At 37.0% G+C, this 27,203-nt stretch overlaps 1 protein-coding gene across 2 annotated transcripts in view; it reads left to right on the top strand.

The window, feature by feature from the left end:
• Positions 1–27,203, top strand: part of NEBL (nebulette) — a 239,943-nt gene that overhangs the window by 65,279 nt on the left and 147,461 nt on the right. For both annotated transcript variants that reach the window (XM_065731349.1, XM_065731350.1), the window contains exon 3: positions 5,783–5,867. In XM_065731349.1, coding sequence (XP_065587421.1) covers positions 5,783–5,867 — 85 coding nt within the window. The remainder of the gene's footprint in view (positions 1–5,782; positions 5,868–27,203) is intronic.

Below are 27,203 nucleotides of genomic sequence, written 5' to 3'. Positions count from 1 at the left end.
GGTGCCGGGGGGTTCCTGCACAGCTCAGGGCTGCCCTGTAGCTTTCAGTGTGTTTCAGATTCATTTATTTCCCCAAGCATTGCCATCCATGCTGAGGAATAGCTAAATCTGAAAGTAAATTATTGAAAAAGTGAGAGCCTGGCTCCATTGATAATTCGGAGTGTTCCGCTATTGAAGTCTGTGCTGCTGGGATTTTACTTTTTTTTTTTTTTTCCTGAACCTGTATTCCAGCTGATGGTATTATACCACGTCTTTATATTATATGGTAAGTTTCCAAAATATGAACTGGATGTTCCTTTCTGCTGTATTTTTTAAGATCTTTAAAAATGAAAAGCTTTAGACCTGAATTTCTCAAGAAGCAACTCACATGTCTCCCTAACAATGGATTTATACGAATCTGGGAGAGAGTTAAAGGAAAGAATGAGAGAAATATAGGGTAGGAAAAATATTACTAACAGAGGACACTAAGACTCTGACCTGTGCCCTGGAGCCAGTTACTGTCAGAATATTTAATGCAGTCCCTAACCTTAACTTTTGTGAGCAGCCCCAGATCAGAATCTCTGCAGACAGGTATCAAATGCCACAGTGGCAACAGCACAGTGCTGGGTGATGTGGGTCTGGTTGTTCATTTTCTCATAAACATGAACTTTTAGTTAGCTGGCATACATGGAGCAACCTTCCTTTTTTACTTCAAATAAGAAATACAGATGCGTGAATTAAATAAAAAAAAAATCCCTCAAACATCAAAGGACAAAGATGGAAAATATTTTCCAAAACAAATGTATTGCAGGCAGATTATCTGTTATTCATATAGCAGGGTAGGTGACAGAGAATCCTGTCTTCAAAGCTGGTTCAGAGGAATTGTCAAATCTCCCTCGCCCACTTCATTGCCTTAGTTCTACAGAAACAAAGCTGTATTACTCACTACCTAGATTATCTGTCATCCAAAATCCTTTATAATCTTACATAGTTAAATAATCCTGAACAGAATGTTCAAAACAAAAAAGAAAACCCATGGAAATCCCAGAGCTTCAGAGCAAGAATTTCAAAGCAAGAAGTCAGCTGTGGGCAAGGTTTCCCTGCTTCTGTTGCTTTCTTTGTCACTGTACATCTTATATTTCTTTATCTACAAGAGCATGGTTTCAACGTAAGGAGTGGAAAGCAGTCCCGTGAGTCTTCGAACCTGGTGATGAAGTGCCAGCCTACACACAGCCTGGCTGAGGAGAGTTTAATATCTGGTCTCATCCTGAGTAAATTATTTCATCTAATTTCTCTTACTGGAAAGTTAATTGGTGATTTGTGTTTCTCCTCTGTGTTTTTGTGCTGAATTGAATTGTATTTGTGGATATGGGCTCAGATCATGATTAACAAATTGAGCCCTTAAAGGTCTAAGAAGGAACTTGCTTGCCTGGTACGAGTTTTTATGAGCTTGGGTTGCATCCAAACTACTACATCATTATCCACTATTCTGCTGTAGTTTGAAACACTTGCGTACATTATACTGAAATGCTAGTTGTAAAAGCAGTTCATGTGTTTTTTGTAATAGTTCTAATGCTGATTTATTTATTTTTATTGATTTATTTTTTTGTTAATTTTGTTTGTTTGTTTCAGCCTGTATTACTGCAGCTGATATCAAGTGGTTTTCTTTTTCCTTTTCCTTTCTTTTTCTGAACTGCCTTATCTTCTAGAATTGACTTTAATTTGAAGAAAAGTTGTTACAAACAAAAATTAGGACCGCACAGATATAGGCTAATGTAGCAGACACTGATGATAATTGGTATTCTGAAAAGATTTGATGGATCGGTTATTCTTAGAAAAATGGAAATAATTTCCATTTGTGCAGCTTGTGGATATTCTCTGTTTGAAAGATAACACAATTTGTATCTTGTGGATAATTTACAAATGGATACTCTAAGAGAAGAGATAATTTGGCAGAAATCTAGTTAAGTGTTGTTATTTTGTAATTCTGCAACTGAACAGTTAACATTACAGTTAAAAAATATACTCAAAATGTTCTTAGTCATATCTTAGATCAGAATGAGCAAGAATGAGGCATGAACATATTACTTCCAGAGTAGGCTTGAATTTATCTCAAGCTTTGAATCTGACCTTTTTCAGAGCCGGAAAAACTGAATCTTTATCCCATTATCTCTCAGAACATGATTTTTATTCCTTTTGTTGGTTTGAAAGTGTGGAAAAGCTGATGAAAGCCTTACAAGTAAACAAGTAGGTGGGAAAATTTCTATGATTAGTCATTTGAAAACCTGGAAGACTTTCAGGTAACTTCCTGAATTCTTGAAGGCTTTGCTGTTACTGTTTTCGAATCTCAAAAGTGAAGGAGTTTTCTCATAGAAACAGGGATTGAGTTGGGATTTAATTTATTTATCAAGCTGTGCGGCTGAAGCTAGCGATACAGTACACAGCAGAAACACCATACTGTGTATGCTGATTTGTTCTGGACCTCCTTGTATAGGTCTTTATACAGGATTAATCCTAATAGCATTAGCGTGGTAAGACATATTGCTAAGTAGACTTAAACTACTAACAAAGACTTAAAACAAACAGAAAAAAAATCCTTTGGACACTGCTATTAAATAGCTGGCATGACATCAACCTCTTTAACCAATTCTCTGCTTTTCTCAGACATCATCTCAGACAAAGGGAAACTGAGCAATGGATTATCAGGAACTGCAATATTGCCATGAGCTTTTTGAATTAAAGACTCTTGCCACCCATTTATTCACCCTTATTCAGACCATTCTGATGAGATGTGATACAGTCTTAATCTGATAGTTAAGAAGCGGATTTGATTATTTTAAAACTATTTAACAAGCCTTCTCTTTTGGACAGAATTATGCAATGTTACAATGCATAGTTTTCAGATAATAGTGTTCAGATAATGTCTTAAATACTGATATTTTTAGTGATTCTGAATACACAGTATCAGTAAGCTTAAAACAAAAGTGAATACTGAAGATAGGATTTAAATTTAATACAGAAGTTTTTACAGTCAAAACCACTAAAAATGTCTTTCTGGTTGATAAACCATGTAGGTGGCTTCATAAATTAGCTATAGTTAATTATGAACCCAAGCAGCGTGCTTTGTTAATCTAATTTTGCTAAATGATTCTTTTTTAAATCACAGTAATACGTTGTGATGAATAGTTAATATGATCAATGTATAGGACGATTTCAACATCAGCAGTTTTTTCATTTCAGAACTAGGTGGTCTCTGGAGGTCCTTTCTAACCCCTACAATTCTGTGATTCTATGTTCAAGTATGAATACTGATATAACCAGTATACACTGTAATTTGAAGCATATCGAAGCACCACGGGTTCAAGATGAAGAATACCTTTTCCACTTGAAATGGAAGTACTGTTTCTAAAATCAGTAGTGACCTTAAATTACATCAGTGCCTCAGTGATTTGTTCTGCTTGTTGAGATACCTGTGAGCTTCTGAATACTGATTGTGGAACCTACCATTTCATTTGCAAGAAATAAAAGCTGATGTAGGATGGGGACAAGGTATGCTTTCATATGCTTCAGAATAAAGGGGAGGATAATTTCTCTGCTGCTGTTGCCAAGAGAGTGTGAAAGCTGTGTTTGTGACACCTGCTCTAGTGTCACATGCAGATTTCACACGGGTTTTGGCAAAAACCCACACGAGTTGGCTCCCACTCTGTGCTCTCCTCTTTAAGGGAATGAGTACAGGTGGTTGCTGTGACTGTAGTACCAGAGTCACGGTATGTAATCAAGATAAAAAACAGTGCTATGAAAGTTTATGGGAAAGCTTTTGTCATTCGACATTTTCCTGGCATCATGTTTGAATTGTGTGTGGCAATGGCTTTTTTTAAGGGGCAAGGATTCTGTCATCTACAGGATTTTTCTCTGGATTTCTGAGAGGCTGCTTTTCTTTTCTTTTCTTTTCTTTTTTTTTTTTTTTTTTTCCTTCCTGAAATCCTCCTTGTATATCTGCAGATCCAGGCTGTGAGGTGGCTCACTGCCTTCTCCATCTGTCCATTGCTGCTTTCCAAGTGGGGCTCATGACCCTCCTGATGGTCACTCTGATTTTTGTTTTTCTCTTCTATATGAACAAGGAAGGGTAAGATAGAAGAGGTGAATTAAGGATGGGGCTTTTCCCCCTCTTTATGGAATTATCTTTCTGTCCCAGGGATTAACATTGAGCTGATACCATTTGCTTCATGCAAGTGCTGATTCCATTTTGTGTCCTCTAAGTAATGCCTAGTTCTGTCCCTCTGTGTATTACTGGAGCTGTGACTAAGCCATGTGAGAACCTCCAGTCTGAAAAGGAAGATGGGCAGTTGCTCTTGCAGCACACACAACATTCCCCTTTTTGTATGTGCTGAAGGACACCTTTCCCAGGTAGCGCTGATTTCTGAGGCCAGAGTCTTGGTAGGCTTGGGAGGACTTAGATGTACTGACAAGGGAATAGGCTGGATGATGTCGTGACTAGGTTTTTTTTTTCTTTGTTTTTTCTTGTTTTCAGTGATGTGTGCCTACACAATTGGCTAATGGGTGGGAATGTATTTCACCTTAAATTTTTAAACTTGCCATGATGTTAATCCTCCATCTACCAGATAAAAATTAAAACCACACACTCCATGGAAATGAAACTTGTAAACAGAAAACAAATCTTCATAACTTTGATTACAAAGACAATGTGTATTTTCAAAGCACAGAAATTTTCTGATGGAGCTGTAGAGACCGAATTAGTTTCTGAAGGAACACATTAGAGATAATCTTGAGTTTGACCATGGAAATGTTTGATACTGAATATCCTCCATCTCTGAACTCTTCCTTATATACCGATTAGTCTTTCTGTAGAAATTAGTCTACCATGCTTTTTTTGTTTTACCCTTGAAATGTTAGAGGCAAAAGTGGATTAATGGACAGACCTGAGAAGTTGTGAGTGGTAACTGAATGCACGAGTGACTCCTATATATGTGTAAACTGAATCTTTGGTTTGACACTGAAGGTTGTTGAAATGAATTAGTAACAATCTGATTCCTTAGAGTGTTGCTGTGTCATAATAATACTTTCTTTCAGAATGGCCTATCTACTTCTGTTATTTCTATGTTTTGGTGATCTTTCTTATAATATAGTTTTTTGTTTAACTGTAAATTTGCAGGATACATTCATGAAAATGAATAAATCATATTTCTGTAAATGGATTCTAAGTGCAGTGAGTAGGATTTGACTATTAAAGATGTCTAAAATACCATAGAAAATAGTAATGTTATAAATGTGTAAAAATTCAAATAAAAAAAGAGATGACTGACAGATTGCAGTTCTGAGCTATTACAAACTTTGGTAGTAGATATGATTCTTCTGTGTATAGCAGTGTTTTGACACACTTGTTATTGAAGGATTCAAGTTTCTGTACCTGAAATGGCCGTACAACCTGGCTAGATTCTTCAGGTTTCTGCACCATGATACTCCATCTGTACTAATTTTATGTAAATTTTGTGTTTCTGAAACACATTTCAATTTTAAAGCATTTAATCTGTTTTGATCACATGAATATGCCAAGAATAATGGAGTTAAAGATACTTCTGTTCCCTCTTAGATCTGTTACAGAAACTCATTCATGCTGTTATTGCAATGCACTACTAATAGAATATTTTTAGAGTAAATGTTTCTAACATAGATCCAGTAAACTATGAAACATGTCTGTACACCCTAAGAAAGATTGCTGAGATGCATTTGACTTTTTATCATGTGTAAATGTTTACCCTTTGGCTTTGTGCTTCTTTTTTAGACATTACCCAAAGCAGTCCTTCACTACAGTGGCTGATACTCCAGAAAATCTACGCCTGAAGCAACAAAGTGAATTGCAGAGTCAGGTAAATCAAATGACTCTTCTGTTTTATAAGTATTAGATTACTAGCCCCACTCTGTAGTTTTTCTAAACAGTGTTAATATTTCTTCTTACTGAGCTGAAGTAGCATTCTAATTGGAAGAAATGTTTTTAGGTCAGAATAACATTACAAAACTCAGGGTTTTATGTCTGATTTCATAAATGTAGTCATACAGTTGTAACTCCGGTGACATTACTGAAGTCATTAATTTTCAACTGTATGCTAAGTACCTTTTCAAATAGTTTTTAAAGTTTGAAATCTAATAGCTGAATCCAGAGAGATCATTTGCCTTAGATGAATGTAATTTTTAGCTTGCATCAAACTTCAAAGCTGTGTGATTACAAAGAATTAGTCATTAGCAAACATTTAGGAGATCTGTCAAAACTGACCTGGCTGAATGATCCATTTATAAATCTAGTACGTCCTGGTGAGCTCAGATATGGTTTATTCTGTAAACCAGATGTGAGAAAATATTTGTCAAAACTTACCTATGTTAACAGGACACTGAAATTAAAAGGGTAAAGAGAAAAGTGAAAAATAAATAAAAGAGATAAAGACACATTGACCCAAACGTTGTGTTTGCTTACTAGTATTATGTAGTAGGTTTAATACTGTTTTTAATGATATTAATTCCTTAATATCTGATCTTCCCCCTCTAAAATATCAGTTTTGTATTGTTCGATTTTATGCAATATTGGAAATTATCCTGGCTGTGTGACACAACTGGGGATATTTATATCCCCAACTGTATCTTGTGAAAGTTGGCTTTCTATTACAGTTTTATTCTGAGTTTAGTTTCTCATTATAAATTTATAATTTATAAAATTAAATTCTCATTATAAATTAACAGTTTTATAGTAATCACTGACAGTTAACATAATGAAGCCTGGAGCACAATTAGACAGGAGGCATTAAGGGCTTTTCTGTTTGGGAACCTCTTTGTAGGTTAATGGGTGAAATCAAAGGAAAGCTCAGCACCAAAGAAAGGTCAGCACGGATATTTGGCATAAAGTGTCCATTAAAAAAAAATTACTTTTTTTTGTTATGGCTGTTCTTAAAGCTCAAAGAAATTATTTCATGCTGAAATTCTACCAGGATGAAAGAGGAGAGTTTTCTAGTCCAGTGTTCTGTGTACCATAGTTAATATTGTGTTAACAGGAGTTAACACGAATGTCTTAGTAATATTTTGTAAAAGTCTGCTTAAAATAATATAAATTTTGAGTATGCTCTTTTCCTCTTTTTTGAAGAAAAATTATTGGATTCAGGACAATAGTTCATTTTTTCTACTCTTTCTGTCAGTTTTTCACTGGAAGTTCAAACATTCAGCATAGCGAGCACGATGATGTAGCAGTCAGAGTTGATGGTTTGCCTGGGCTCTGAGAAATCCAGAGGGATCATTTCTATTTCAAAAGACAGTGCATATCACTTTACCCACTGCGGGCTGTGTCTTGAACTTTTTCTTTGATGGGGAATTCACACGTCACCATAGACTCCATTTTGATCCTGGGTGACACCACATCCCTTCACCAGTCCAGAAAATTGTCACCTTCAGCCCCGTTTTGTTTCAATAGGTCCTGACCAATTTACTTATGGTGTTCTTTTTGTTCCTATGTGAGCACTCATGAGACCCACCTGGTGCAAATTTTGTGGTATTCTGTTGTTGCCACCATCATTTCCAACACACTGAAGCTGATTTCAGCTCCATACACAGTTTCCTGATCACAATCTACTGATTTGTGTGAATGAGCTGATTGTGATTCTTTTCATTTTGTGTTGTGACAGCTATGCAGGGTCATTTGGAATGTAGCTTGTCATTCATGTAGCTGTCACCACTGCTGAAATGTATCACCTCACTGCCTCACTATACTCACATCCACTGTTGGGTCTCCATAAATGCTCAGCAAGTGTCAATGGATGTCAGTGGGTGCAACTTTCTGTGCATGGAGGAACTGAATTACACAGCTTTGTTTCGTATGTGCTTCCATGACAGATGCCATTCTTTCAGACTGTTCCTCTGCTGTTATCTGTCACACAGCAACAAAATTTAACAAAATATTTGTGGAAAAGTTCCACCTCTAGTGTTGTACCACCAACATCTGCCTCCTGGGCCAATATAATGAAGTAGGAGGCATTACTTTTGGAGCAGCCATCATACAGCAGCAAAAATATAGCTACTTGTAAGAAAAGTCATAACTTTTTTTTTTTTAAATGCTAATTCACTTCATTGTTGTTTCACAATGTTTTAATGCTGAAATAAAGATTTCAGGGGCTTTCTGTAATCTAGTAAGTGTGTACATGGTTCAAGGAAAACATTTCCTATCAAACCTAAGCTGGTTGGATAGAATCCCATTAGTATTACCTCCAGTATTCATCAGTGCTTCTTGAATCTTCTGCCAGTGCAGAGATCATTTGGGACCGAATCAATTCTGTTAGGTAATGTAAAAAATTATGTTAACTTCTCATTAAAATAAAAGCTTTCTTACAGTAATAGCTGCTATCTAAGTTCTAAGTAAACATCTTTAATGCTTTCAGTTCTGAAAAGGCACAACTTTGCATTTAGCTGTGGGACTCCAAGCATCTTTTAAAAAAAATCATAGATTTAGAACTATTGTTTATCCTAACTAGCAAATCAGGAGGAATTGGTAAAGAAAGCACCATTAAATCTTTTACAACCTGAAAGACGTGTGCATTTGTAAATGTGTTGTTTTGATTTTCATTTAAACAGCAATTGACAACATTTTAAGCTGAAGTGCTGGGTCCTCTATCAAGAATCCATTAAGGTCAGCATCAGGTGCCAACCTGTCATGTTGGCATAACAAGACAAGAGCAAAACAAACAAAACCAAAATACTGTTCTCTAGAGGAGTCAATAGAAAATAAATTGCTCTTTAGTACACTTGAGAAATTATGTTGTTAAGAAGTCAAAAGGCAACATTTAAAAGCTTTCCAGAGAATGTTTTCCTTCTGTGCAATATAATTTCATAGTTTTTGCTTCTGTGGGCTTTCTTTCATCTCTGTAGTTTGGAGGAGAGACAAATGCACATTAGGAGAGGCTGGCAGTTTGCTTTTCATTTGGTAAAACTCCCCAGTTTGGAATGCCTTCACTCTGATGAAAAATGATGTTTTAAGATCTTTTGTTGTCTAAATAATGAATGGTGTTTCAAACAACATTTTTCTTTATGCCCCTCTGAAGAAAAATCCCTACCTTCTAATTTCTTAATTTCCTTCATTCCACAGATGTTTTCTCTGTGGACTTACTATATGCTCATCTCAGACATTTCCTCTCAGCTGTGTTTACTTGGAACCACCTTCGTGTACCTTCTTTGGCTTTCCTTTGCTACTGCTCTCTCTAACTTTCTAACAGTGTAAACTGATCTACAGTCTTTAGTTCTTGTCTGTAGCAGTGCTGTGTGGATCAAATGTAGTATTTCCAGTTCAACTTGCAGGAACAGAGATGTTTTGCAACAGTTCTTGGCGGGGAGGATATTGAACTAACAGATCAGAGGGAAGGCTAAGGCTTAAGGTAGATTCTCATACTCCAACACTGGGAAAATCAACTTTCTGTTAAGTCTTGGGGAACTTGATGTAAAATTACAGGTGTCATCTACTGCCTCCTTGTCTTGATCTCCAGTCACAGAATGAGATTGCTTCCGTGGTAGCTCCTATTTTTTCCATCTGGCAGAAAACATCCCTTACAATAGAGCAACCTTACTTGTGCAACCTGCTGCTTACTGCTTTGAGCAGGGTGGTGGGTTGGGTGATCCTCAGCAGTCCCATTCAGTCTCAACTGTTCTCCAATTCTGTGATTTCTCTCTGCCCTTTCCTCCCTTGGTTCTTTTCTGTTGTTTCATTTATATCTTCTTTTTTCATGCCTTCCTCTCTAAGTCACCCTTGTTCCAACAGTATGTGCTAGCAAACTTCCAGGCTGATGTTTTTATTAATTGTTTTTCCTGATTTTTCAAGTGTCTGCTCAATTCATATGCTTTTATGAAATCTCTAAAATATGCTGCCACATGAGAACAAAATGCTGAATAGATTACTAAAGCAATGGATTTCCTGGGGTGCTCTGAAAATGTCATGGAGAATGCAGCCATTGGAGCTAGAGGCAAAGATAAAAATATCCTCCTGTCACGCTCCAATATAAAGGAGGGAGATGAGGTTCTTTGATTATGTGTACACCTGGTGTGAGATTAAGAAGCAACAGTTCAAATGTTGGTCCGACCAGTTTATTACCACTATTGACCAGGGATATGGGGAAGAGGAAGGCGGACACTGTTACTAATAAGGGTGATGGGGAGGGGAAGGCGAGCAGTAGGAAAGATAGGAAAGAAGCAAGGATTTGTACAACGCAGGGAAAGTCACCAGCCAGGATCCTAGTGGCGGTCCAGTTGCAAGCGGCTCTCATGGTCTGAAGCAGAAGAGCAGGGATGGCAGAAGTGGGGAGAACAGCAGCAGCGACAGACAGCCTTGAGCAGCAAGCAGTTGTCCTGGAGAAGCAGCACTGGGCCAGCACAGGAGAAGCAGAGTGGGGTCAGCCCAGGAACAGCGTCAGCCAGCACTGGAGAAACAGCGAGGGGTCAGCTCCGGGAGGGGCAGCAGCGAAAAGTGATCAGCTCATGAGGTCTCTCCTAAGAGAAGGCTTCTCCTAGAAGCAGCAAACAGTGATCAGCTTGTGAGGGTTCAGATGGTAGAACACCTTGAAGGAGCGGTGAGGTCCAGGAGAAAGCAGCATGTCTCGGGCAGCAGGCCCAGGAGGGAGTTCAGCAGCAGGGTTCAGCTCATGAAGTTTCTGATGGAATAATACCAAATTTCATGGTGGTCGATCCCTCTTTTATCCTCTATTTCTCTTGCCTACATGACAAATCCTGTGCTAGCGTGCCAGGCAAGCATCTCCTGAGATGGCTATCTCCCCGGAGATGAGTACCACACACAAGAGTGTTCAGCGGCCATTGAGCTGCATCTCATCTCTCTTTCGTTGTCCCAGGACATGCCCATCTGCTTGTTCCTTAGACAAAGGATTTTGCAACCCTTGCCCAGGACTAGCTTGGACATGTTCAGACATGTTCATCAGCAAACTCTGAGGCAATGGTATAAAATAATACTCTCTTACACCTCCTTTAGCTAAGCATATGAAGAGGAAATATAGCATAGCAAGCAGAGAGGCCTGGTTGTAGCTATACAGGTGATTTTGTAAGTTGTGCTAGATGACCTTGGAACAGACTTTAAAGATAGGATTTTTACAGATAGCCTTCAAGTGCAGATTTATTTTATCAGCTTCTCCCTAAAGGCTTCCAAGGATTTTGAACCCAGTATACCATATGTGTATGCATGAAGAGAGAAGAGAGCAGTCTTCTCTTCCTGCTGTTGCTTGTGAATGGCATGTCACGAGTCCTGGACTAGTTGGTTGGGTTTGTGTGTTACAATAACCCCAAAGTTCTCCAACAGTGCCCTGTGTGCCCCTGCACAGTAGCATTTTGTCAATCAGGCTCACCTACTACACGTGCTTTTCTCAACTTGCGGTTTGTTCATCTTCTCTGAGGACTATTTAAACGACTAGTGCTGTCTGTGTGAGTCAAAGTCATGTTCTTGCTGTGAATAATACAAAACTGGAGATGAGTACAGTGAGGAGAATAGATTTCTGTCTTCTGGGAAAATGGGTGTCACCTTTTCTGATTGTTGCTGGACACATGAGGGATTCTGTCAATTGCCTGTCTGTTCTGGACTGGCTCCTGTTACAGAGGATACAGGCTAGCACTGCTCTTATAGCTACTATGTTTCTGCTATTTTTTGTGCACTTGCAGTTATTAGACAAGCTGTAAGATTCAGAATATGACAGTATTCTTTCCTGTTTGCTGCTCCTCACTATTACAGAGGCTAAACCAGAAAGTGAAGATGAACAAGTTGTAACTCTCAACTGGTCAAGAGAGACCATAACACAAAGCAAAGACACTAACCAGTGCGTAGTACTAAATTGCCCTCATAAACAGATTGGGGGCAGTGAGGGAGTTTTTTCTGTGGACTTATTATTTATATTTATATTGACTTATTTTTCTGTTTCTGACGCATCTGTTGTGTCCTGAAGTTCTTTCGATTTCACAGGTAGAATTACATATATTTGGATGAGATATAAGATAGGATTATAGACTTAATGAAGTAGAGAAGAATGGCTTGCTTAAAAGTTAAGTTGTTAAGAGTTAAATTTGTTGATTCCTGTCCTGAATATGTATCCTACAGTTTTGTTTTCTTTTTTTTTGGTACATTTTCTTCCTGATATCTTTGACTTGCGTAAGTAAACAATATTTTTTAAATAACTTCAAGTGGCAATTTGCTGATCAGTGTAACATAAGTTGCTTATAACTGCTTATAACCAAAATAACTTTTATTACAATTTTGAGGGCTGACTATTTATTTCTTTTTGTGCTACATAATGACTTGAAAATCAGTACGATGAGCAATATGGATAAAACCAGTAATTTTTTCTTCAGAACCAATATTATTGTGTATATAAGTGTCACAGAACAGCTACAGGCTTCATTGCATATGCAAAACAACTCCTTTAGACCAATTATTTTGCAGCATTTTGTCATTTGTCTGCAAAAATGATCATGGAAAGAACACACTGGGAAGCAAGTGTGAATACTTAACAAAACATTCAGACAAAACTTCAGACAGGTTCATGGGTCAATGTATGTAAAAATATCTACCTACCTTACCAAAATTTTTTACTATTGATTTGATGATACAAAAATAAGTGCCAGCAGTGGTTGTGGGACTTTTATTTTTTTACATTGATGCTTGACCAATATTCTTAGTGATTTGAAAAGCTGATATAATTTGGTAGGGGAAAAGCAGAGCTTAAACTATATTTAAAGAAGAATGATAGCGTTTGCAGAGACTCAGAAGAAAGCAGTGCAAACAATTCCTGCTGGCCACAAAATAATCAGTAGCAGGAGAAGAATCACCTTTCCCTATGCCAAGATGCAGAAATAGTAAAGAAAATAATCTTGAATAACTTGATGTAAAAAATGGTCAGGTTTTCTCTTTCACTTTTTTTTCAGATGTGCATAATGTATAACTGTGAAAAGTGAAGAGATAATACATCTAAGCGAAGTAGAGATGTTTCTTATGCTAAGATGAGGGCAGAATGGTCATGATTATTAAATAGAATATTTATTGAGCAAAACCACTTCTATAGACTTTCTTATGGCTCTGACTCTGTAGAGGAAGTAGGACAATACCTAGTAGAAAATCTAATGATCAGAAAATCAAAATTGGATAACCTCTAGTTATACAGTAGAAATGTTAGAAAAGAGACAAAAGAAAGCCTCAGAATTTGTAGCTCTTGCTTGCAATCATAGTTGAGGAATAATTAACTGAATCAGCATTAAACTAGCATTTAAATTCTTGTAACTTTTTATGGGGACAATGAATAAAACCCCTAACATTAAGATGTTATCAGAATTACTATGATTAAAAAGTTATTCACTTAATCCTTTATATTTTAGTAATTAAGAAAAAATGATTATTTTTTCTGAGTGAGGAGGGAATGGGCGCTCACTGAGCTTGGGCCGTGCTAACGCATGTGGTTTTTTTTTTCATGTGTTACTGATCCTCTTGAATTTCTTCTCTGATTTTTATTTTTGGAAGCAGATCTTTTGTTAATTGTTGCTCTATGCAATTATGTTGCAGGAAATAGAATGCTGTGATTCATGTTAGTTATGTTTTTGACTCATTACTGCATGGAATTTAAATTGAATTGAGGGGAGAATGCTTACATTACAGAGAATTTAAGATCAAGAACAGAACAGTTTTCATAAGTGAGTCATCCAAGGACTGCAAGTCAGATGCTGAGGGCACTTGTATACTGATACCTAGAAGAGGGACAGAAATAAATCAGTTGTGCTGAAAAGTCCTGTGTGCTGGTTTATGTACACGTTGTGTGTGACTTGTTTCCCCTTGAGTGGTCTGATTAGTACTCAAAACACATAGCACTGGATCTTGGTACTGGGTCTTTGTATTGCACATGAAGCCAAGTGTCCAGGAAATGTTATTGCACTTGGGGTGTTTGAGGGTCAGAGTCTTCCTAGCTGTGTGGAAGGGTTCTGCAGGTCAACAGGAGTGGGAAGGGTCTGTCTGTGCTGCCCCTTGGGAGTGTCCCCTTGGCTGATGCCTACTCTGAGCTCTGCTTGGTCATGCCTTGTGTGCATGTCCTTATTCTCAGTAGTTCTTTAGCAGAGCAAGGAAATGAACTCAGCACTGTGGAGAACTGAGGTGCTGGTACTGAGTTAATTCCCTTATGCTCTCTTATTTAGCACAGCTGTTGTAAAAAGTAAGTCTGTAAAAGCCAGAAAATGAGTCTACATCACCTTTTCTTTCCTCTCTGGTCTTCAGATGTGTCTTTCATGAGCTGCCATGTATAGTCAAAAGGGGTCCATGTAGAGTCAATTCCTATTGATGCTGCTGCTTTTTTTTTTTTTCCTGAAACACTTCATTCTTATTGTGATCAGCAAGGGGAAACTTGACTAGATGGGTGACTGGTCTGATCCAGTGTAGAGTAATGGTAATAAGAATTAATAGAAGGAGCCTGCCTTTATTCACCCTATGATGGAAAAAGGAATTTTCAGGAAGATGATTTTAGTCAGTGTACCACTTACGAGAACTTATTTTATTTTCTTTATGTTGTCACTGTCACCTTCCAGGATGTTCTTGGTCTTCGCCCTAGACTTCAATTTGCGTAATGGAGGGAAAAATTATGTCTTTTTTTTTCTCCACAGGATGTAGTAGTGGGTGGCATATTTGGTAATTTGTCAGTGGCATATGAGTAGTTTTGTTAAAATCCTTTAATCTGAAGTAAAAGCTTAAGGTTTTTTTATTTTTTAATTTATTTTTATTTTTTTCAAGTGTGAAATTGTAACATTTCTTCATAGACCAAAGCACTGGATTAACCCATTTGGTGTTTTCACAATGCAACAATTAATGGATTCCATTTAGTTCCTCGTTTTAGACTCGTATCTTTTCAGAGATACTGACCTCTTTCTTACCAAAGAATGGAGCTAGTCATCTGTCTTACTATGAATAACCAATTTTTCTATTCATCACTTGCAATTTCTTCATAAACTTCAGAGGCGCTGCACTAAGACATTCTAGGGGCAAGGTTAATTTTTCTCTTCATTTTTTCATGTCCTTATTCTCATGGCCTTACATTAATGTGTTCAAAGAATATGATTAAAGGCTGCATTTGTCTTAATTGTATTGGTTCTTGAAAATGTTTTGAAGTCACTTCTTATTCCCTTGTGAAGTTATTTTCCTCGAGGAAAAGCCATTTCTGTTCCTCAGGCATTATTATTTTTTTCTGACGATGCTAGATGCTCAACCTGTCAGTTTTGGTAGTTCAAGGAATTCTTGAATATGCTCATTGCTCAGGGTTGTGTTGATCCACAGATATCCATGCTTACCTTTCATGTGAGAAATCAAATTGATATCATTCACACATCCCTGAGTTTATCAGTAGATTGAGAGACCAAATTCTGCTTTAACATACCTCTAGAAATTGTCTCAAATCCATGTTTATTTCATATCTGAATATTTTATTGTGGCATGCAATAAACTTGTTGCATGTTATCTATAGTGATGGGATGTCTAGAATTATTGAACAGAAGTTCTGAGTGTGATTATTTGATGCATTTTTTTTCGATAGACTGCAAGCACTCTTTAGATCTATATCAGAAAAATAAAATAAAATATTGATTATCCACAGACTTCTCCCATGTGATTATCTGTCATGTGTGTCTGTTTCTGAAGAGTCTTAATAAGTATACATTTTGTTTAGCAGATACTTGCCTCTGCTAAAGCATTTTAGATTGTTAGATGTATCTATATAGCAGGTGAGAGTTGCTGATTTTCTCTACTCTTTTTTTTTCCCCCCAAATGTAACAGAAAAAGTCTATCCAGATGCATATTTTTGTTTCCTGCAAAACACGTTGCCATTGTGTGCATTGGCAGCAGATCAGTACCCCTTAACTCCATTATTAATTCCGTTTTTGGTCAACTTTGGTTCTGTAGATGCCCTTAACAAAATGGCCAGCAGCATTGCTTGGGGAAATCCGAGCCTGGTGAGAGTGTCACACTTTTTCAATTGGAAGTGGCTGATATCTCTGTTAATGACACAAAAAACACTTGTAATATGCCAAATGCAACTGTAAGAAGGAAAAGGAAGAAAGCAGCCTTAGCTTCCTTGGTGGTACAAGGCCAAAACAGCACATGGAGCAGAAATTGCATGGTTTTGCCCTTATAGAATATTGGGAATTAAAAAGGAAGGAGAGATTTTGGACAGTCCTACCCCTTTGACCCCAATAAAAAACACAAGAGTGTTCGTCAGCGTTTCAGTTGGTCATTTTCCTGATGCTTAGGTTACTTATTGATGGGGCTGTTTTAGATCCAAGAAATATATTGTCCTTCTGATTTATTCTCAGATGGTACAGGGACCATTCAGAGTTCAATGATTTCTTGTAACTGCTGCCTTGCAGGATGGATTGAGGTCTATTCGGGGTGATAGTTTGTCAGGTTGTGCTATGCTTGCAGGAGATTATGTTGATTGGCTTTCAAGTGAAAGGGTCATGAAAGAAAAGAAGAAAAAGACCAGGATTAGTCTAACGTTTAACCTTGTCCAAAACAATGTGACTGGAGAAAAATACTAAATGCTCTAATTGCATCAAATGTTAGAGCTTTAGAGCATTAAAAATATATATTTTTTGTTTTTTTTTTTTTCCCCTCTTCTTGGGGGAGAAGGGGAAAGTAGAACCTTCCTGGAGCACAGTTTTATTTTTTTTAATTTAATTTTTTTAACAGTAGACTGTAAATGTTGAAGGGCAAAACACATAAGCTGTTTAAATTTAATAATGCCATTGCCTTCCGCCTCTTCTGTTACTTAGGCACTGCATACTCAAAACAGAATCCCAACTTAAAAATACTGATTTGATATTGAAGGGCAATGTGTAAATATTTTGTATTTGTATTAACTTACAGTTCAGACTGATTTTAAATTTAAACCTTTATGTACAAATGTATCTGCTTGGTAAATGCATTTTAAATCACTTGCAAATTCAGTACTTGAATGAAAGAAATTTTACTAGGTGAAATTAAGCATCAGTATCTTTTTTTTTTTTTCCAAGAAGACAAGGCAAATCACTCCAACCAAGGGTTTAAAAGGAAATATACACATCATAGAATCATAGAATTGAATTACTCAGGTTAGAAAAGACCTTCAAGATCATCAAATCCAACCTCAACCTAACTATAATACCCTAACTCTAAAAACCCACGGCTAAATCATGACCTCAAGCACCACATCCAGAGGTTTTATAGAATCACAGGGACAGTTTATAGAATCATAGGATGTGGATGAAGCCTTTATATACCAGTAACTGTGCTCATTTTTGTAATATATGATGACTTAGTAATATTGTAATATAATTATGAGTGAATGATTTGTTTACATAAACTTAAATGGGATTGCAAGGTCAGAAGAATGGTACAAATTGCTGAATCCTGCCAGGGAGGGAGCAACAAATATAAGGTTATTGAGCAGGGGATGCTCCAGCTCCTGTCAATAAGGCTGGGATACAGGGCTTGGTTTGATCAAAGTACGTTGTTTTGACTCCTGTAAAAGAAGGGGATCAGAAAGTAAATTAGTGGTGTATATAACACCTTATGGTGTTGGAGCAAGCACGCTGATGCTGTGCCTTGTGAACCCTGTGGCCTTTGCAACCAGCCTGAGCCTGCGGTGGCTCCTAATGGACTAAGATAAACAGCAGAGACTTATGGTGCTGTTGCTGGTCTCTCCAAGGTGACAGTTCCTACTACAATAGAAACTACTCATCCTTTTCCATCCTTTTAACTTCAGCTGACTCACTCATTAAATTCCCTCCTTTTCCAGTGTAACATCATTTCCTGTAGTCCTTAAGCCCAGCCATCTCTTGTGGCCCTTGTTCCTCCTTCAGGTTAACTCCGTTTGCATTCTAGGCTGCCAGGTTCTGAGATCAGGTGATTTGCTGTTGTAATGCATGAGTTTGGGGTCCTCTTGCTAACATGTGAACTGAGTGCCCAGCAACTGGAATATTTTGAAATGAGCAATACCAACCATAAACAAATCTGTCACCATAGGGGACTGTCTGCAGGGTCCTTGACCAGAGCCAGCAGCTGCTGAGTGAAGTGGAGGGATGGGGAAACAAGGCCAAAAGAGGATGAAGGAAAAATGCTGTGCTTAAGGCAGAGCCCAAGTTCAGGTTGAGTCACACTTCAGTTTGAGCACATGGAGAGCTGTGCTGTGTGGAACACCTGGCTGTGGTGCACACTAACTGAGTTATTGTTACAAATATGCATCTTTCAATGATGGATTAAGTTAATAGATGAAAAATTTTAAATTTTTTGTACCCTTTGGGCATTGTTCTTTAAGTGTCTGAGATGTAACTGGATGGATCAGGACATCTAAAATAAGTTGTGAGAACTGTGCACCTAAAACGGTCTGTTTCTATCCATTAACTATGAAGGAAGTGTCAGATGACTGTTTCAGCTAAAACATTCTAAGGTATGGTGAAATCCAATGCACTGTATCATATAAAGCTGTATCTGAGTACTAACTGACACAATAATCATCAAATCTGTCTTTGCAGAGGGCTGTAGTCAAATGTAAGAACAAAGTATTGAAGAGAGACAGGGCATATGAGAAGTCTAGTGAAAAGCACATCTGCTATCCTGAACCAGCAAGTAGTGAAGAGCTATGCTTGTCATCTTATTTTTATAGCACCCTGTAGAACATTCTTGTTCTCAAAAACATGGTTAAGGGGGGTCAACCAAAAAAGTTTTTTGCATCAAAAAGCAAGCATCAAAAACTTTTCTGGTTGACGTTTTACTTCTGCTGCTTCCTCCTGTTCAGAAAGGATAGGAAGAAACTTCCTGATGACCACAGTTATTGGAGTTATTTATTTTAAATAGAAGCATAGGATGTGCAGAAACATGCAATTTCTACTCTCTGAGGCAAGGCTCCCACCTGCTTCTGGTGAGTTGAAAAATGGCTCTTCATAAATGTTCTTAACAGGCTTCTCTGTTTATTTTTTCTTTTAGACTTTGTTTAATGGCAAGTGATTTGACATAGGCATCAATTCCTGCAGCATTTAAGTGTTTTTGATTCATTACTTCTGTCTGTTTTTAAGAAAACTGTGTTTTACTGTTTAAGAGTTTACATGCATTTGGGAGTTCTTCATTTTGCTACTGAGCTCTCTGGAGCCATTTGGGTTTTATATCTCCCTGATGGATGAAGAACCTCTAGATCAGATATACAAGGATTATAGGAACACGACTTTTGTTTTGGCAATAGTGAATAATTCTAGTGATTACATTTTTATTTTATTACTCTTCTGAGAAACCAGGTTGTTTAATTCACTCATTATGACTCTGATCAATTTTTTGTCTTCTCTCGTGAGCTTTAAATGGGTAGAAGTGTTTAAGATCTACTGCAGTGGCATTACATAGCCCAACATTACCAAAACACAAAGTGCTGACTTTAAGTGTGCTTAGCCACATAATTAGAAAAATGTAGGCTATGTTAATATGAGAGACTGGGAATAACATCACATATAGTGAGAAACTGACAACTGATCATGGGGGTTACACTTACTGCTTACAAGGCTGATTTGGGAATGACTGATTTTTTTTATATGCTAGAAATTACAAATTCAAAATATTGTTTTTTCTTTTATAAAATGGTGGCCTAGAAGTAGTAGACAGTGGAAGTTCAGAAGCTGAAGAAACGCTTTAGAATTTGAGTGCTTAGCTTCCTAAAAACAAATGGAAGAAATTTCAAGAAGGTAAAAAGAAGACTTAAAATTGACATTTCTTTGAGGTTTCAGATTTCACTCCCCAGTGTTTTGAAAATTTTTGTTGGAAAATACTTCAGGAAATATTTGACTCATCTCTGCTCAAGAGTCATGGAAGGCTTAGCTCTTTGCTAAGTTAGATGAACAGCTTCCAGGTAGCTTCTCTTCTCTCCCTTTTTATATCCAATAGAAAGAAAAAAAAAAAAAGACAGTTAAACTCCGTTTCCCTGAAAAAAACTCAAATTGAGAACTTTGAGAATTCCTCTATAAACACACCAAACTAGGCCCTTAACTTGAGCAAATTGACTTTGTCTCATTGATTTGCTTTGTCTTCCAATTTAGATGAAATTCTTTTTTTTTTTTTTTTTTTTTTGTGTTGGAGAGTGGCAGCTTTTGCTGTCAATGAAAACTGCAGTGTTTTCAGCATGGACATTGAACTCCTTTAATAAATGTATTCATTTGATTTTAAGATCATCCATATGCTTTGTTATGGAAAATTTAATTTTGAGACAAAGCACAAGGAGGAATAATCTGATAAATAGATTGTGTAAGACACTCATTTTAGCATATTAAGTGAAAGTTAGTTTTCTCTTCTTCTAATAAATAAAATAAATATTATCTAGTAAAATAAATATTATCTAGTGTTGTCAAAAATTGCTTTGTTTTTGTAAATGATGTAAACCTGAAAGGTTTGCCTGGTGAGTTATTTTTATTACCTATAAATTTTGCCTCTCTATTAAAATGGAGAAGATTTTTTTGGCTAGATTGGAGTCCTTCAGCAATACATTCATTTCTAACAAGTGCTGAAAAAATGTGGTTTTAATTTTTTGCTCACTTTCCTCTGCTTCAAAACTTTGGGTATGTCACTTAACTGTGGGAATTACATCTTGACATTTTACTAAAAGCAAAGGAAAGTAGTGCTCTGCTGCAGCTAGCTGATGGTGTAAATTTACAGTGTGAACTTCTTTACCTGGTGCGGTCATAGCTAGATGCATGGGAACTGAGAGTAGTGTGGTTGATGCCATAGTGTGCATAGAAGTGATTTTATTCAGCTGAGTAGTTTGTGTTTCAAAATATCTGTACTTAAGTATCTTGGATTTCTCTATGATATTGAATTAAGCAATGCAGATATTGGGTCTGTAAATAAATGATCTGCAAAAGCCTTCGCATGAAGAAGACTTCAGGGTTAAGACTGGCCAAACTCAAAATATCAGATAGGAACTTCTTCGTATTACTAGATGTATTTTACTTGAGAATTTTTTTCCAGTTGTTTGCTGAAGTAACTTCAAGTCTCAGAAGTACAGAACAAAACAATTAAAGGCTATTAAATGGTAAATAATAATTTTGTAAAGAAAAAAGAAGATGCATAGTTTTACACTGGAATGCTACTTTAAAAGAATAAAGTTAGCAGGATTAAACTTAACATTTATCAATAACGCTACTTTACAAATAAATAGACCATTTCCTTCCTGTAATCTTGAGGATGACAGCAGTAAATTATTGATCTGCAAACTCTTTACTGAATAGATGTCTGAGGTTCATTGTGCTTGCCAGGTTGATTCATGTTCTGTATGTAAATGGCTGAATGGCTGGCTGTAGTTTCTACCTTGGTAATGAGCTACAACAGCAGTGTGGAGATCGTAGATGTTGTCTGTCCAGGGGAAAAGGCAGATTTTTCACCTTGGAAAGAAAAGGTTGGGAAAATGTATTTCCTGTTTGATATTTCATTTGAAAAAGCCGATTAGAAAGATACACGTGACTTAAATTGCTTTATATCCATTCTGTCTTCCTTATCACAATTTTCTTCTTTGAAGTATGCCTTCTTTGCAGCAGAAATGAAACAAATATTAACAACTGTCTTGATCCTGATTTGGAAATAAACTGCTGTAGCATATTATTTCTGAAGGGTGTTTGCTTTGTATATGTTTCAGTCATCTTAGGAATGTATGCTGTTGAAAAAATAGGGGTTATGGCCCTACTTCCTCCTTGTCTCTGAATTAAATCTGACTTCTGCTACCATAGCATTGCCTGTTCATGTACTGCACAGTCCAGTGCTGGTCATTTGTAAATATTTTCCATGCAACTGTTTTACTGTAGTTGCTTTTTCCAAACTAACAGCCTCTGTCCAGTATTTTTGTCTGTGTGGGGGGTGGTCAAGCAGCTGCTTTTTCACAACTGATGCAATTGCTAATACGTTTCCTATGCATGAAGGCAGACTTCTATTCAGTCCCCCTGGGGACAGTAAACATCATTTTTATCATGTTGGAACTGCAGGCTCTGTCAGCCCAGTGAAGTTGTTCTCAATTAGTATGAGGCGGTCTGGTTCAGGAGGGAATAGCTGCTCCTGTTCAAACCCATTTTTCTTTGAGCATTGCCTACACTGATTTCCAGCTGTTACTGTGAAGCTTTGGGGAGCTAGTGGGGTTCGTTGGGAACATCTATCTCAAATGCAAATGTCTGAGTCAGTGTCTTGTTGAATGACTGGAGATTCTCATGCAAAAAAAAAAAACAAAATAAAAAAAAAAAAACACCCAAAAACAAAACCACACACAAAAAGCAGTTAATGCTCACTTAGCTAATTATCTCTCAATGTACATGATCATCTTTTACAGTCCAGTAATTAAAGAAAATTAAGTGGACCTCTCTAATTTGCATTGAGAACAGTCTATTGCCAATTACTGAATTTCATTAATTAGTGCAAATGAAAACAAGCACTCTTTACAAACTATAGGTAGAGTAACATATGCTGAGCCTGATGCAGTAATACCATATTATTGTTTCACTACCAATAACATCCCTTCACAAGCAGAGGAAGTTAATACATTGTAAACTGAGAGCAGAATTTCTTACGATGATGTTTACACTTGGTTTATTGTGTTTAGATGACCATCCTATACTGAATATTTTTTCTAATGAGGTTTAAAATTGCATAATGCTTCTTGAATACCATCATCTTATTTTCTAGTAATGAAAAACCAAACAAAATAATCCCAATCCTTTTGAAAATCAGTGCAACTGAATTATCAGCCACTGCTTGCTAACTGCTATGTATTCGGAGCTATTACATTTTCTTCCATGAAAGTACATGGTTTTGCTTACAATTCCCTAGTGTGGATGCATTACAAGCCCAGCTCAGACTTTCCTTCCAGAAGGCTCCTCTCTCTAATTGTGTTTATAGCACTGAAGCTAACACCATGTGTCCTAGACAACAGTTTGTGTTCTGTCTCCATTAGAGTTGTTTGACTGTAACGCCTAGAAAGTGGGCTGTCTTGCCTGTATCCAACCTTTATATCCTCTACCCATTGCTTTAAGCACAATTATCATCCAGATCCCAGTACAATACTAAAACATGGGCTAAATAGTTCCTGATACCAAAGTTTGTTAGAGATTACTTGCAAACCTAATCATTGAGAATCAAAAGACTATTTTGATGTATTGAAAATTTCTTTGTCTTTTCTCTCTCACTCACGTGAACATCAAATTATGGTAAACCTTTCATGCTCAGCTGAGTCTGGGTGAGAAACAGTTCAAACCTTTTTGACTTAAATTAGTTAAATTTATCTCCAAAGACCTAATTCTTTTGCTACTTTCACTTCACAGTGACCCTCTTTCACAGCTGTGCATCTTTTTATGGCCTCTCCCACTCGTTTTGAGGTGGTAGCTGAATTTCCTTTACAGGTATCTCCCTAGTCACAGAAACATAAACTGATGAAAGCCTGGATGCCTGGAACATTCCAGAACACAGTTTACAGTTAAGAAGGTAGAATGCTTTATGCAGAAGTGCCAGATATATTGTTTATGACCTAACAGCAAGAATAATAATCTATGAAGATAACCTGCTTTTCACTTTAGGCTACCTTTTACTTTTCTGTTGTGATATTGAAAAGTTTGTTGGAAACTGCCTGCGAGATGCAGGATCCAAATGCTTTAAAGTATTCTTTGTATATAATGTAAAAAAGGGAAAGTAAGAAACTAGGGGAGATTGTATTTCTTTGCTTATATTCTGCCAGATGTCATTTTTGCTAGAGGAAGATCTACTGAAATAAAAATGATGTTTGGTAAGCTTAAACTTGTGAGGAATGAAACATAAGATCGGGATTTCTTTTATCCTTAGTCCTTTATATTCTGAATTTTGAATCAAAGAGTTAGTTCCCCCAAGTGCCTAGACCCCATTTATTTTCATTACAAGTAGGACACCTAAATATTTAAATCAGTCCTAGGGATTCAGATGATTAAGTTGCTTCATAAGACTTAGCCTTCTAAGTCATGTAATAGCTTTTTGAACAGCTTATTCAGCCCTAAGGTTGTCATTCAAAACTCAAAAAATCCAGACCAGTTCCATTAATAACTCGTTTTTAATTATCTGATTCCATAGTTTTCATACAAGTTGGCTTCTGAATTTGGTTAATTTGAAGTGAAAAATAGTACTAATATAACTGCTATCTTCACCCCCCCCGATTCAGATATTATCTTTGGGGTAGGTGAAGTCTTTAACTGAATGCTCCCTTCATAACTTCTGCTCTCCGCAATCCTCTCAACAATCTCTCTATAGAATAAAAAGAAGCTATATCAAATTCATATGTACGTATGTCATAGAATCAGAGAATGGCTTGAGTTGGAAGAGACCTTATAGCACACCCAATCCCAATTCCCTGCTGTAGGCAGGGTTGCCACCGATAGCTCAGGCTGCCCAGGTCCCAGTCCAACCTTGCCTTGAACACCTCCAGGGATGGGACACTCACATCTTCTCTGGGCAGCAGTGCCACTTTTTTCCCCTGATTTGACAAAAGTGAAGCCCACACCAGGATAAGCAAGGTTGATAATAAACTTCGGTTATTTTGCAATAAAAATTTGCTTTGATTGAACATCTAGAGCAAATATATTAAATTTAATCACATATCTGAACTATCACAGATGCTGAAAATAACGTATGAAATGTTCTGTAGTGGATCTTGTGATAGGAGCATGTTCTCTCCATATGCTAATATTCCAGCTGCACAGCTTTGGGTGCAAATTCAATTGTAGCCCTACAGTACAGAGTACTCTGCACTTGCCAGTATGAATCAGACTGTATAGCCCACAATATGTTGATATGCTACGATGCTACCTAGAGGACTTCTTGTTACAACAGCAGCCTAAAATATAAGGATAATTATTTCAATATGACATTACACGATTTGTGCATTTTATAATACCATAGCTTAACACAAAAAGCCTGAGTTTGTGCAGAAATAGTAATACTGCATAGAGCAGTTTCAAAAACTTCTCTACAAAATACTGAGCTCATTAGTGAGTGCTGCACTATAGCTGGACTACTTCTTGGGAGTATTCAGTGGAAGGCCAGCGCTGTGGCTTGACTGTGGTAAGCAACTAAGTAGCAAGCAGACACTCACATAGTCCCTCTCATTTCCTATGGGATGGAGGAAGATTAAAGGAAAAGAAAACTCATTGTTGAGATTAGAAAACAGCTTAATATGCAAAGAAGAAATGGAAGAAGGGAAGAAAAACAAGTGATGCAAATGCAGTCACTCACCACCTTCCTTGGATGGATGGTACTCAGCCAGTTTCTGACCAGAAGGTATGTTACCTACCTAAACACCCACCCATCCTGTCTGTTTTATTTCTGAGCATGATGTCAAATGGCATGCTGTATGACTTTGATTAATTTGGGTCATCTGTCTGGCTGTGTTCCCTCCCAGCCAATTGAGCATCCTGCTATCTATTCACTAAGAGGAGCAGAACGTGAACAGGGTTGCTGCAGGCCTTGCTGCTGAGCAATGCTGTTCAGCCACAGGTAAAACACGAGCACTGTTTGGGCTGAAAGTCTAAAATCTAGCACTGTGTGAGCTGTTATGAAGAGCTGTGACTCTACCCTACCCAGACCCCATACAGCCACACTGATGATAAAAGAGATGGAGAAATTCCCGTCTGAAGAGAGATTGAAAGGATTCAGTTTTTCTAGCCTGGAGAAGAGAATACTAAGGGGAAGCTGAATCACAGTAATCCCATAACTGAAAAGTTGACTACAGAGAAGGTGGAAGTTGCATGGTGATAAAGCCTGCTTCTTCCTACTCTGTAATCTGGGGAACTTCTCATTTTAAGTCTCTGACCTCTAAAATGATGAAAGATGTCTTATTTTTAACACCCTAGAAGAATAATATCCAGTCAGCACTGTCATAGCTTCATAGTGCTTTTAGTAATACTGTTCAGTTGCTTTTAGCAAGGCATTTCTTGTGCTTAGTAAATATTCCTCAGGGCCATTTCAATTTGGATTTGAAACATACTTTTGTTTAAATAGCAGTAAAGTTTTCTTTCTATCTTGTAGAACAATCTAATTTTAAAGCTCAAATAGGATGCAAGCTCTCCTTGGACTTATATTGCAGGTGTATTCTTTTACCATTTATGTAAAAAATTTGAAGTTGTTTTATTTTTAATTTGAAGTAACATTACTGAGATTATGCTTTGGAAAGGTTTATTTTCGAAAATTTTTAAGAGATCATTATAATCAGGCAGTAAACTTAAAATCCCCATTTTGAGATATATATATATACTGAGTTATGTATCACGTTTCCTGATAGCACCATTCAAGGCACACAAATCATGAGTGCATCAAACCCATGAGGAGTGTGAGGTGGGGGGGTTGCTGGAGTTCATTGAGAGTGTCATGTAAAAAAATTCTCCCATGTTGATCCATTCTTTCCAAATATGATCAGTATTTATTGTGGTAGAGTGGCCTTTTGTGGGTTAAAAGGAGAAACTAAAAGCAGAAATTGTGGCAAAATGATTAGAGTACAATCACACATGTGAATAAGTAATATATGCTATAAACATTTGTCTTGTCATTTTTAAAGTATAAATTGAAGAAGGGCAATAGATCAGAATCTGTCCTTCATTAAATGAAGAATAGGTTAAAGCATCTGAATTATGTGGCTGCAGCACAGTGGTTATATAGGGACTCTCAAACTCTAAGGACTGTAGAAAGAGAGTTTTAAAAAGACAAAAAAGGGAAATAACAAAAGCGCAGACTAGTGCAACTATTTATTTATTTATTTATTTGTAGACTGGTTTTAGTCATAAAATAGAAAATGAAGGAGGGTTAACTGCTGCCTTCTTCCCTCCTGGGAAATATATGAAACCATATGTTTGAAAATAAGAAAACTTTTGATTCTGTGGCAGCTGATGTTAGAAAACTCCTGAGCCTGTGCAGTACTGACCTCATGTGTTTCAGGTTATAACAAAATAAATACGTACAAAACAGTCTTACAGTTATGAAATAACATGTTGATGCTTTTTCCTTAATTATAGGAAGAAGGGTGAAACAGTAATGCTATCATCCAGTTGAGCATTATAAACACACTCATCTGTGACTTCAGTTTTATTCTGTTGCTACCAAGCTATATATGGATAGTAGTTTCTGCCAAGAAACTACATATTAGGACTTGTATTTT

This window comes from Cyrtonyx montezumae, unplaced genomic scaffold (assembly GCF_038088225.1).
Source record: "Cyrtonyx montezumae isolate F1298 unplaced genomic scaffold, pur_monq_1.0 scaffold_14, whole genome shotgun sequence".
In the NCBI taxonomy this organism is placed as follows: domain Eukaryota; kingdom Metazoa; phylum Chordata; class Aves; order Galliformes; family Odontophoridae; genus Cyrtonyx; species Cyrtonyx montezumae.
Note: the sequence above shows the minus strand (reverse complement) of the source record. Positions and strands in the feature narration are given on the sequence as shown.